The following is a 13,242-nucleotide window of genomic DNA, read 5'->3' on the forward strand; positions in this document are numbered from 1 at the left end:
ACTCTGTCCTTAGAAGCCCTTTCTGCAACTGGCTTTTGCTAGATATCTTGTTTGTTGGCCACATTTGCCAGCTCTTTGCTCCAGATATCAAATCTGTTCCACTTGCACCCCTTGGAGAACAAGTCCCCCGCTCCCGCCTCTGCTTCCCTGTGTTGGTTTTGGAGTGGAGCAGAACAAAGTGTCATCTGGTGAGTGAGAAGCAGGAGCGGGGGCTGCTCACCCAGCTTCTTCCTGGCCTACGAGTAAACAGTTGGTTGGAAAACAAGAGCAAGGATAAAAATAGCTCTGGCAGGGTTTTGGTTTTAATTAAAAAGTAATAATAATAATGAGGGACGCATGTGGTGCTGTGGGTTAAACCACAGAGCCTAGGACTTGCCGATCAGAAGGTCGGTGGTTCGAATCCCCGCGATGGGGTGAGCTTCTGTTGCTCGGTCCCAGCTCCTGCCCACTTAGCAGTTCGAAAGCACAAAGTGCAAGTAGATAAATAGGTACCGCTCCAGCGGGAAGGTAAATGGCATTTCTTTGTGCTGCTCTGGTTTGCCAGAAGCGGCTTAGTCATGCTGGCCACATGACCCGGAAGCTCCCTTGGCCAAGAAAGCAAGATGAGTGCCGCAACCCCAGAGTCAGTCATGACTGGACCTAATAGTCAGGGGCCCCTTTACAACAACAACAACAACAACAACAACAACAATTTGAAATCTACCAGCAACACACAAATGGCATTGAGGTGTGGGCAGGCTTTGCTGCATCCGAAACCTTAGAGAGTGTGTCAGAAGAAAGGTCCACTCAGTGAATATTCATGGTGTTCAGTGCTGATTTTGGTCTTAAGTGATTTTGGCAAAGGAGTTGGGGTAAAAACATAGTAAGTAACACAAGCTATGAAACAGGGTAGCTGCTGTTTAAGCTACCCAGAACTTTTTCTGGAAACAAATAATCTCTAGTTCTCAGTCTGTGCGTTTGAACCTTCTGATGGACGTTGTTGAGAATATACTAATGAAATCCTTTCAGATAAGCATGAGCTTCACTACTAGATGATACCAAATCAGGCTGTGGATCCATCTTGCAGAGTATTATCTAAAACGACCAGAAGCAACTCTGCAGAATTTCAGATGGGAACCTTGCAATTTGAAAAAAAATAAAATAAAAATCCATTCATGTTTAAAGGCAAGCCTATGTAATTTGTACTTTCAGAAACAATATGGGAACTAAAATGTAGGCAATCCTTAAAAATTCACACATCTCCAGATTTTGCAGGGCAGTTCCCCAGACAAGTAATGTGTACAAAAATGCATATACTTGGAAAAAATGTACATAAATACGCTTATTTTAGTAAAAACAACACAGACAAATCTATTAGTGAAAAAGGCTCTGCAAAAATGTGTACATTAGGCCAAACTGCATACAAACATGTGAATACTAGGAGAAATTCACACTAAAATCCTGATAAATGAGACCCGTTTTAAAGAAAAATAAATGAATGGCAAACTGACGTGGAAATGTAATAACCAAATTTAATATTAGAAGCATTAAAAACTGAGAAACCAGAATTGGCAGATCTGCCTATCTGTAATTGCAGTGTAGGTGCCAGTCAGATTTCTAGGGGGAGAAAGCATTCCATAGCCAAGCTTCTCTCACAGAAAAGTAACTGCTCAATGGTAGCAGAGTGAGTGATGCTCAGGTGTTGTGGGAAGACAGCTAAACTCCCAAATCTTGTTAAATTTTGAAATGAGTCTTCTTAGTGGAAACAGACAAAGGAAAACAAAAGAAAAAAATCACCAGTTGGTAATTTTGTTTCTTACGTAAGCTGGAGATATACTGTACAATTGGGACCAACAACAAAATATTGCAGGATGGAACGTTCTCTGCAGCATCCTTCTTTAGGTTACTCCAAGTCATGTTCACTCCCACCCAGTTTTCCATTTCTGCTCCACCTGCTTCTCTGACCCTCAGCCAGCATTTATCGGCCACAATGAATACTTGGTCTGCATTGAGTTTGTTGGACTTCTCCCTAGTACAGTGGTGCCCCGCAAGACGAATGCCTCGCAAGACGAAAAACCCGCTAGACGAAAGGGTTTTCCGTTTTTCGAGGCGCTTCGCAAGACGAATTTCCCTATGGGCTTGCTTCGCAAGACGAAAACGTCTTGCGAGTCTTGCGATTTTTTTCGCTTTCCCCCCCTTTTTCTAAGCCGCTAAGCCGCTAATAGCCGCTTTGCTGCTTTGCCGCTAAGCCGCTAATAGCCGCTAAGCTGCTAATAGCACTATGCCGCTAATAGGGTTGCTTCGCAAGACGAAAAAACCGCAAGACGAAGAGACTCGCGGAACGGATTCTTTTAGTCTTGCGAGGCACCACTGTACTTTTTCTAAAGATTTATTGTACTTATGCAAACTGTAGTGGTGCCCCTGGGCAGGAGCCCCAGATTGTGAGCTTTCATTTTAAAGTAAGTTTTTAGCCCTCCTAGAAAGAACATTGTGGGGCAAAAAATTGTACAGTGGTACCTCTGGTTACAGATGCTTCAGGTTACAGACTCCACTAGCCCAGAAATAGTACCTCGGATTAAGAACTTTGCTTCAGGATGAGAACAGAAACTGTGCTTCGGCGGTGCGGTGGCAGTGGGAGGCCCCATTAGCTAAAGTGGTACCTCAGGTTAAGAACAGTTTCAGGTTAAGAACGGACCTCCAGAACAAATTAAGTTTGTAACCAGAGGTACCACTGCACCTTCTAAGTGATTTTTGTGACATGAGAGTGGTGTGACTGCCTTGTATATTAATCCTGGAAACTGAGGAATATTCCCTCTTGTTATTAGACAGCAACAGCATGTGTGTGTGTGTGTGTGTGTGTGTGTGTGAGAGAGAGAGAGAGAGAGAGAGAGAGCATGAGAGAGAATGTGTTGGATAGTGTTCCATAATCAGGACCTGCAGGACATAGCTGGCTTCCCATAAGGTTGTCAGATGTAGTTGTCTCTCTATTTTTGTGATATACCCCGTCTCCCCCATGGCAGCCATTTTGTAGCTTTTGCCCCCAGCACTCTCTCAAAAATTTCCCCAAGTCCAAAAAGGTTGGCAACCCTGGCTTACAAGATAGTCTTTGCTCTGGTTCCTCCAGTCTCTGCTTCTTCCATACACACACCCCAATACCAGTTTATCCCATAACACACCAATGTATTTTTGGCAAGAGTGGTTTCATTGGTGCCAGCTTGCACCTACAATGGAGGGTGCCAATGTCATGTGACACCGTGACATTGCATGCGCGATGTTATGCAACATCATGACTCCCTGTGTGTGATGTCGCACAGCATCATGACATCCCATGTGCAACGTCGGCACTGGATATAGAGAGGGGTCAGCCGCCTCCTTAGCTTCGGAACAGGCCAAGGTGCTTCCACCCCCAGGAACCAGCACCCCAGAAGGACCTTGAGTGCTAGAAACTAAACTCTTCTTTCTTGGGAAAGATGTGTACATGATTTATAAGCTTGTTATGAAATTTCCATGGAAACCTTGGTGGAATGCCTGCATCTTACAATAGCATTCCTAATTGAAATTTAAACAAGGATTTAGTTAAACCCCACCATGGTCAACTGGGAGAGCACTTTGGGTGTAGCTGCCCCAACTTCACCTACTGTTTTTAACTTCCGCCTGAAGAGTATTTCAGGATTTCACTTCTTCCCCCTGCCCCTTGCTTAAATGTCTGTTTGTATTTTTGCACACCTTGAGCCCAATTGACACCTGCTTGTTGTGTATGGGTAGTGCTGTTTTAGCTATGTAAGGACTGGCACTCAGTGTCTGAATAATAGAGGGAATGGTTTTTATTTATTACACTTCTATACTGAAGTTATATGGGTGGTTTACAATAAATTACCCTTGCTTCTTTCATGTTTTCACTTCTTTCTCTCTTTATTTACTCCTGCCTGTCTCTTACCATTAAACTAGCCATGAACACTGGAGCATTAGGTTATATCCCACTTTCAGGAACCTTTAAGAAGCCAAAGTGCTATGTGTGTGGATCTATTTTGAACTGAACATGATTGACTATTAACAACTCCAGCCAGCCTTGGAAATGGAGAAGCAATTGTAAATGGGCCCTGAGTTGTAATGAGAGGCATTCTCTGATCGTTACTTGCATATGCATTGATTATTTGATTTGGAACATCAATTATCTGTGTAAAAGGCTTTGACTCTAAAGAAGCTCATGTGTCAAACATGAGAAGGTAATGGAAGGACTTAAAAGTTGACATGGATGGAACAAGTGAATGGAACAAAAATCGAGTCCAGGGAGGGAAGGCAGAAGGCTGCACGACTTGTACTTTGTGTCTGTGTTAGTACTGTGCCAAAAAAATTTCTCTGTCCTTTTTTACCATTTGCCATCCATTAATGAAAAAAGAAATTGCGCTATAGAACTTGTTATACACTATCACTTCTTCTGCAAATGGGACTTTGGTGCTGATCTTCACATGAAGGCCCATAAAATATCAAGGTTTTCACCTGGTGCAAAAAGACACACACAAGTACACAAAAAGCTGGGTGTACCTGTTTTCTCCCTCTAAACATTTATCTAGCACCTGCAGCCTCCCTAGCTGGCTATGATTCCTGCTATGAAAAAAGCCCATCAGAGGAGTTACCTCATGGTTTTCTCCTCGGGCTTTGATTGAAACATGGACACCTGGGGAGGGTGCAGGTTACATGCAGCTGGTGTGATTATTTGTAGAATGAAAGAAAGGACACCTGCAGAACCCCTTGATAACTTCAAAAGCAAGATAAGCATATAACTGCCCCCCACACTGCACTTGTAAGAATGACACTGAAATTTTCACTCCTGCTTTGACCATTTTCAAGTTGAATTTCTTTTCTCATTGGTTAACAGAGAACAGTAAAATAAACAAAACAACTGAAAAACAGAAAAATGCAGCACAGCACTGTCTTTAATCCATCACCTGTTTTCGTCACAGTTCAGAAATTGTGGCGTTTTGATGAATTTCTAATGCTTTTATATTGTGATGTTTCTGTGATGTGTCCATGGCTTTTTGTCAGCTGAAATTGAAAAAGAGCATTTATACATTTTTAAAGACTTCAATGGATGAATAAAATAAGAGCCAATTGCAGCCAGTCTGTCTCCTCTGTTCCTCTTGTAGGTGTAAATGCAACCTCCATGCCAATCTGTGCACCTTCAAAGAGGGAAGCCTCCAGTGTGAGTGTGAGCACAACACAACCGGTCAGGACTGTGGGCGATGCAAGAAGAACTTCCGCAGCAAGTCTTGGCGGGCAGGATCCTACCTGCCCCGCCCCAATGGCTCTGCTAATGTCTGTAAGTAGCTGTGCAAAACTGTGCTGATTTTATCCTGCCCCCTCCTCTCCCTCAAGTGGTCTTTCTGCATTGGTGGTACTGCTGAGCACCAGTCCTGTTCAGAACAGAGTCTGCAGGGAGTATCAGCAATGCTTGGCCACGGACCAGGACCATGGATAGCTGCCCAGGCTAGAATCAGGTATAAAAATAATATCTAAGTCTTCCACGGAAAATGAAAACAACAACAAATGGTACAAAAAAATAAAATAACAAATACAAATTGCTAGGCAGTGATTATTGATAATTACTAGCTCTGGAAACCACAGATGGAGGGAGTGCTCTGGTGCTCAAATCCTGCTTGTGGGCTTCCCATGGGCATCTCAGGATGTTGGACCAGATGGACCACTGCCTTGTTCCAGCAGGCTTTTCCTACGTTTGTATGATCTTATATTTGTGTGTGTGTGTGTGCATGTGGATAGGATAGGATAGATAGATAGATAGATAGATAGATAGATGATAGATAGATAGATAGATAGATAGATAGATAGATAGATAGACAGATAGTTCTTCTTCTGACACACTTCCCTACGCAACACCTCCAAGGCCCTGGTCCTCACCCAGGGCCCCAACAAACTCACAGATATCACCCCTCAGAATCCCACCACAAGGAGGGTTCCTAGAACCTGCTATCATCACCCTGCACCACATTCACCCCAAACATTTAAAGCCCTATCTTAAATACTCACAGCTTCCTCCAAATAATTCTGGGAGTTGTAGTTTGTTAAGGGTGCTGAATGTTCGTAGGAGACTCTTCTCTCCCCCCACAGAGCTACAGTTTCTACAGTAGTTTAACAGTCAATCCCTCTTCCCAGAGAACTGTAGCTCTGTGGGGGAAGAGAAGAGTCTCCTAACAACTCAGCACCCATAACAAACTACAGCTCCCAGGATTCTTTGGGGGAAACTGTGACTGCTTGAAGCAGTATCATAGGGATTAAAATGCATGGTGTGAATGTGACCCTAGCCTCTCCCACTAAGGTTTATGAGCAGGTACCCAGGTCTGATGGAGCGTCCTCAGGTTGGCCACCACTGGGTCCCATTCAGCACTCAAATCAGTGGTACTGCACAAATCCAGTTCCAGGTGACAGCAGATTTGGTTTGGTGAATTTTCCAGGGGGTCCAAATGATGGTAAATAGGACTCCCCTCTGCTCACAGTTCTGCACACCTCTCCTCCTGCCTTTGTCATGGTGGAAGAGCAACTGCCACACCACTGGCTTTTTAAGCATCCTAAAGCATTTCCCAAAGATGCCACATTTTGTTCCGTCCTTCCTTCCCACCTTTGAGTGAAAATGTATTGGCTTTAGGGTGATCAAAGCAGAAATCCAGTCTCAAAAGGCCATGACAGGAACGCTTTGTTTTTGCCAGGAACTTGAAGACGTGGGCCCTTTGAAAGGGAACAAACTTGTCAGCTGCTGCTGAGTGCCTACGATCTTTCAAAGGAGCGACAGAGAGTTTTTTTGGTGCTGACAGGCACCAGGAGCTGCTGGCTCCCCATTATTCCATTATGCTTGCTTCTCACACTCAGAACACAGAGCCCAGGTGTCCTGCGTAGAGCCAGAGTCTGCAAGCTCAGGGCATGGGTGTCTACAGGGATTTTTCTAGGGCGTGTGCAAAGCCAAAACACCGAAACAGGTGGAACAGGCTAGTCTCACACCAAATTTGAGAAGAACGGTGCCCATGCATTTTGCCTCATAACTCAGGCTCAACAAATGCAAGGAGCTCATTATTATTATTATTATTATTATTATTATTATTATCATCATCATCATAAATGAAAATTGGGAATCTGCAGGTTATGTTTCATGGGGGGGGGGAGGACTTTAGTACCTTTCTCTTCACCTGTGAATGGCCATAGCTCAGTTTCCCTGTGTTAGATAAACCAAAGGAAATTAAGATGGGACTCCTGGTCCTCTAATAGTTGCTTCACACATATAATTGTGGCAGACCTGTCTGTATTAACCCTGCCATGTAGAGCAAAAATCCAAGCTTAGGAGTTTGCAAAAGCCTGGGCCAAAGTACGTTTTCAGGAGGTGCCTAAAACTGAGACTGCTGCTTCTCTGAAGGTCAAGACTGCAGGGGTCAGCAAACTTTTTCAGCAGGGGGCCAGTCCACTGTCCCTCAGAACTTGTGGTGGGCCAGACTATGTTTTTTTTTTTGGGGGGGGGGAGAATGAACAAATTCCTATCCCCCACAAATAACCCAGAGATGCATTTTAAATAAAAGCACACACTATACTCATGTAAAAATACCAGACAGGCCCCCCCAATAACCCAGAGATGCATTTTAAATAAAAGCACACACTCTACTCATGTAAAAACACGCTGATTCTTGGACCATCCATGGGCTGGATTGAGAAGGTGATTGGGCCAGATCCGGCCCTCGGGCCTTAATTTGCCTACCCATGGTCAAGAGAGTCATTACAGTCAAACCGTGCAGCTCAACCCACAAAACAAAACTTTTGTTCAAGTTCTTGGTCTTGATGTCATTGGGTGACATCTCAGCCATTCACTAGGTGGTTTCTTAGCCTCAGTCACCATCTGTAACATGGGAACAACAGCCTGTTTTGAAGACAAAGGTGGTAAGAGTGAGTACTGAGATGAATGCTCTCTGTGTCTGATTGTCTCCTCAGTTACTGTGATTTTGCAGGTGTCAAACCCTCCCCCAGGTCTTTAATCCAATATGTTTTGTAACACTTCTCAGCTATTTACAGTTACCATATCCCCATGGTTTTTCACTTCTGCTGCTGTTTTACTATTCCCCCCCCCATTGCTTCCTTCACATAACCCCCCCCTCCGCACTAATCCAACCAACCAGGGATCACATACTGGCTTTGATGACTTCACAATTATATCTAGGCAACTCCGTTTAGCTAGGTGCTGTCATGAAGAGCAAAATAACTTACTGGTATAAAGGAAATAATTTTTATATTATTTACATGAGCACTGCAATTCTAATGAAGCATTCTGCAAAACTGCCTGTCCCTTCTCTACCCACCCACCCATACCCCACATTCTAGCTGAGCACTAGTAAGAATTGTTCAGTCATACTTCATGTTGCGTCCACTTCATGTTGCGTCTTTTCGCGTTATGCCCTGCAGCAACCCAGAAGTAACGGAATGGGTTACTTCCGGGTTTTGCCGCTCATGCATGCGCAGAAGCGCCAAATTGTGCCGCGCACCTGCGCAGACACAGCACTTTGAGTTGCAGGCATTTCACGTTACGGACGGGCCTCCAGAACAGATCCCGTCCGTAAGACAAGGTACCACTGTACTAAACTTCATGCACTTGAAATGTGACTTATTAGTAATAAGCTGTTATGCCAAAACTGACAAGTATATATGACCCTACCCGGACACAGGGCAAAGTAAAAGAGCGCTAATAAGTTAGGTTATCAGTTGGCTGATCCCCACAGGTCACTGCAGGTTACCTGGGTGTAAACCCCACCTCTGTGTTTTGCCCTGTGCCAGCTGCCTTAACATCCGTGTGCTTATGAGCAAGCTTCCTGTTAATTAGCACCATGCCCTTCTTTGTATTTGCTGACCCTCTTTTTTCCCCTTGCCCTTCTTCTTTTCTTCCAGGTGCAGCTCCAAACTTTGGCAGTAAGTAGAAAATGAAACTTGAAACTCTGGGATTTGACGTGCTTGGTGCATGGTCCCTGTGCACGTTCCTTGATGGGGAGAAAGAGCGGCTGTTTTCACTGTCCATTAGCACCTTCCGGGCAATATGTCTGCTCCTCTAATTGTGCCTCATTTCCCATCCTGTCAAAAGAACCTCCTTTGACTTCAGTAACCTCATTGTCTCTGCTGCTCTGGCATGTTTTTCCCTCCCCATGAGGTTTGTTAGAACAGCAGAAGGGAAGGAAATAAAAGTGTGTGCGTGTTACCAAAATCACCAGTGGATGCCGTGAACTTTTCCCCTCAAGTATCACAGGCAGGACATTAAGTCCTCGCTGCCACTAGGAGAAAATTGTGTTAAGATTTTTCAGCTACAGAATCTGGTCTCTTTCACTTTCATTAGACTAAGGTGTGCCGTGGTGTGTGTGTGTGTGTGTGTGTTTGTGTATTAAGAGGAAGATATATCGGGACATTTCAGCTGAGTATATGGACCTACTTTTTCCACACAACATATAGTTAAACTATGGAATTCACACTCACAAGATATAGTAATAGTCACTAACTTGGATGGCTTTAAAAGAGAATTAGGCAATTTTATGGAGAATTAAGCTGTTGATGGCTACTACCTCCGCTGGCAGAGTCAGTATGCCTCTGAATGCCAGTTGCATTGGACACAATCCATTGGGTTCAAATAAGTGGATAGCAATCAATCCCATGCTCACAAATGAGCTCAATAATACTTACTTCTGAGTAGGCATGCATTGGATTGTACCGTAAGTGTATATTGTTAATATGGCCCAAGATACTGCTGGAAAGGCTTGGTACTTTAAATATAACTTGAGAAAAAGTCCTGAGAAAACTATCCTATGGTTTCTTTCTCCTCTCCCCATCCCAATCCTTATTTTTGTTTTGTTAGCAAATGAACGATCAAAGCGAGTTACTACCACAAAAGCTACTACCACTACAACTCCCAAAACCACTTCCACCACCACCACTACTACTACTACCACCACCACCACCACCCCTACTACTACCACTACTACCACCACCACTGCTGCTCCTCCTACTACTACCACTACCACTGCTGCTCCTCCTACTACTACTACCATTGCTGCTCCTCCTACTTCCACCACACTTGTTACAAGTCAGCAGCCAGGTGGGTGCCAAGCTGTAGTTTGCTAGGCACAAGCTCCTCATCCCCTTACTTGCTCATGTAGATCTACTAGAGCTGATTCTGCTGTTCAGTCTTCCATCGCCCCCTCCCTTCTGCAACAGCTTTGTATGCTGCTTCACTATGTTAAGTAGCAACAAATAATGCCATAGAAGGATGACTCTAGCCTCACTAGCTTGCCTCTTCACTTGCCTTGTAGGTGTGGATTGGGGTACGTGGGGGGGGGATTACATTGTGCTTCTGCTCAGTTCTTTCCATTTGTCAGCAAAAGTGCTTGTTTGTTTTCAGACCTAATTAATACAGAGAAGGGCATTGGCAGGACAGCACACATTAATAATGTGCAGCTTCTTTTCCTTTAGGGCTGCAGCTGCAGTAACGCCTTAAAAAATGGGTGCTATGATGAGATGGGTGAAGGGGTGGGTGCTCTGGTGATGTGGCAAAAGGGCAGGTGTTCTGATAAGGTGAGCGAAATAACAGATGCTCTGATGAGGTGCAGGGCCACAGGTTAGCCACCACAATTTAGTCTGAAACAGTGCCTCTGGTTCAAGTACCCATTTTGACCGTGAAGTTCATTAGGTGGCCAGTCATTCCCTCTCAGCCTTACCCACTTCACAGTGACACCTCCTAGATCTTCTTGGAGAACACTCAAGATATAAATATAAAATATAAAGTAATATCCCACGATCCTTTGAAATGCCCAGGAGTTCTGTAGCAGTAACTCTGAGTTGTACTGTTGACATGTGAACATCATTGATTAAAATTTGCCCTCGCCAGTTAGTCAACTGAAACCTGAGCTGATTAATCTACAAGTTGAAGTGGTTTAATTTTATAGCCCTGCTAACTCAGGAATTATCTATGAGACGTTATACAGATGGTTATACTGTGCTTTAAGTTTCTCCAGAATTTTTCATGCTAGTCTTTTCCTAGGGAAGAGTTTCAAACACTGCTGAGAATCTTTCTCTGTACTTTCTCTTTTAATGTGCGTGTGCGTGTATGTGTATGATTCTTTTGTACCCTCTGAGCAGCCACTGTTAAGCAACCAGCTGATCTCCCTCCTTCTGCGTCTGTGCAAGAGGCAGAGATAAAAACAGGTATATTTTACAGGTAGCTTGATGCTCCTAGTTCCTTAGCTAGTGCTTGCTTTTCTGCAGTACACCCAAAAGCAACAATAAACCAACCAAGGCAGCCCCAGACTGCATAGTATAGGAAACAGAGAGACCTTCCCATTGCCAGCCATTTTCTGGGTTATGTTGTTGTTTAAAAAAAGCAAATGCAGCTTCGGAAGCTATTTCATTAGACCAATGGTGGTAAGGAGGAGGTGCTTAAACCTTTATCTTCCCCTATCCCTGCTTTTTGCCTTTCAAGGAAAAAGAGCTATCTATTGGCAGAGGTGGGTATGGGGGCCAAGGACTCATAGAGTCATATAAAGGTTGATCCCTTACAAAATATGGGACACTACTCCTCCAACCTCAGCCAGCCTACACCTGCCCGTTTTCTTATTTATAACCAGTCCAGGGGGTAGCAGAATTGTCTGCCAATTTCCTCCTCCTTACTCACAGTTTTGCCCTTGCAGAACTCAGCAGGGAGGAGGATGGAGACAATACTAGTTGGCTTTGCCTGCCTTCCACTCTAACTAGTCTCAGTGGGCATCAGCCACTACTGAACCAGAGGAGTTGTGGTGGTACGAAGGCACATGAGGGCAGGCTGAGGTTTCTGAGACAGTGCCTCACTCACCCTCATGGACCAGCCTTCATTGCTGATAGCCCTGCTAGGTTGTTTAGCCACTAGCACCTGCCTGGGGGAGCCAGGCACGGTACCGACCCTGGCCCCAGCTGCTCCCATCTCCATCTCTGCCATTCGCTCATGCTTGCCTGATTGCAATGTAAAACCATCCATGAATGTCACCGAGACACAAGGCTAAACATCTCAGGATAAAGTGAATTAATAATTCCCCCTGTTCTGTAAAAGCTGAGCCAGTGGAGGTGTGTGTGAATGACTAAAAAGCAAAATGCCTCCGGGGTGACTTTTTATTGTGACTCTAATTAAGCCCTTGCCAATTTGACGGGGGCTGTCATGGTACTCTGATTTAACGCCCTTATTAATATCAATTGGCTTCTGTCTCCCATTTCAACAGGACACGATCTGTTATCCACCTTTAAAGTGTGGCTTTAAAAAAAATGAAAAAAGTTTTTAAAAAAATAATAATGAAAAAGTATATCCCTCTAAATTGTTTATGATCCAGCCATACTGGCAAGAAAATTACGTTTCTGTCGTTTCAGATTTTTCAGCTGAACACACTTCTTGACCCCGTCTCCTTCCACATTCCTCCTTAGGTTACTTAAATTGAGTTTTGGTTTTTGTTTTTTGTTTTGTTTTTCAAATTAATCCCTTTTCTGCCACTCCTTTTTATACTTTTCCAGCAGAAACTGATAGCCCATAAAATTGATGTGGGGAAAGTACTGGCTGCCGGGTAAATTCTTTTGTCAGCGTTAGAGATAGGGGAGAAATTTGATTAGGTTCTCATTTAAAACCAAATTTATCAAATTTTCGATTTCTGAAACAATACAATAACCAAAACACAGGCATCCTTCAAAATTCATAATTATATATAAAAAAAATTGCCAGGCAGTTCTACAACCAAATAATATTTACACAAATGCATATGTTAGGGCAAAGTGTGCCTAAAAATAAATATATTAATGAGATAAACATATAAAAATGCATCATATTGTGAGAAATTGCTTGCAGAAATGCCTGTATTAGTCAAAACTACATATAAAAATCTGTTCTAAGGGAAATTCACACTAAAATGCTGGGAGAAATTCCATTAGGGGTTTTAAAAAGAAAAATTGCAAATTGCTGCAGAAATGTTGGAGAGCCAAATTTAAGAATGGGAAAAATAAGAAATTGATTATTCCATCCGTTGTCAGAGATGACCAGATCCTTGCATCCCTAGTCAGGGGTGACAGGATCCAAAGGTCTCTCTTTGTGACTTCCCACATGCTACTTGTGGGGGGTTGAGCATTAATAGCACTTGATTACATTCTGGGAGCAGGTGCAGGCAATTCATATTTTGCCCAGCAACCCAGCTCTTTCCTGGTGTTGGTGTTGCTGGAGTGTGC

The 13,242-nt window shown here is 43.7% G+C and overlaps 1 protein-coding gene across 9 annotated transcripts in view; it reads left to right on the plus strand.

Annotated features, from left to right (window-relative positions):
- The window catches only part of NTNG2 (netrin G2), a 129,014-nt gene that overhangs the window by 76,875 nt on the left and 38,897 nt on the right, over positions 1–13,242 (plus strand). For 5 of the 9 annotated variants that reach the window (XM_079962559.1, XM_079962562.1, XM_079962563.1 and 2 more), the window contains exons 4-6: positions 5,127–5,299; positions 8,914–8,934; positions 11,146–11,211. In XM_079962559.1, coding sequence (XP_079818685.1) covers positions 5,127–5,299; positions 8,914–8,934; positions 11,146–11,211 — 260 coding nt within the window. The remainder of the gene's footprint in view (positions 1–5,126; positions 5,300–8,913; positions 8,935–11,145; positions 11,212–13,242) is intronic. The other 4 variants (XM_079962561.1, XM_079962565.1, XM_079962566.1 and 1 more) reach the window with 1 other exon arrangement.

The sequence above is a fragment of the Podarcis cretensis genome (assembly GCF_951804945.1).
Source record: "Podarcis cretensis genome assembly, chromosome: Z".
Classification (NCBI taxonomy): Eukaryota; Metazoa; Chordata; class Lepidosauria; order Squamata; family Lacertidae; genus Podarcis; species Podarcis cretensis.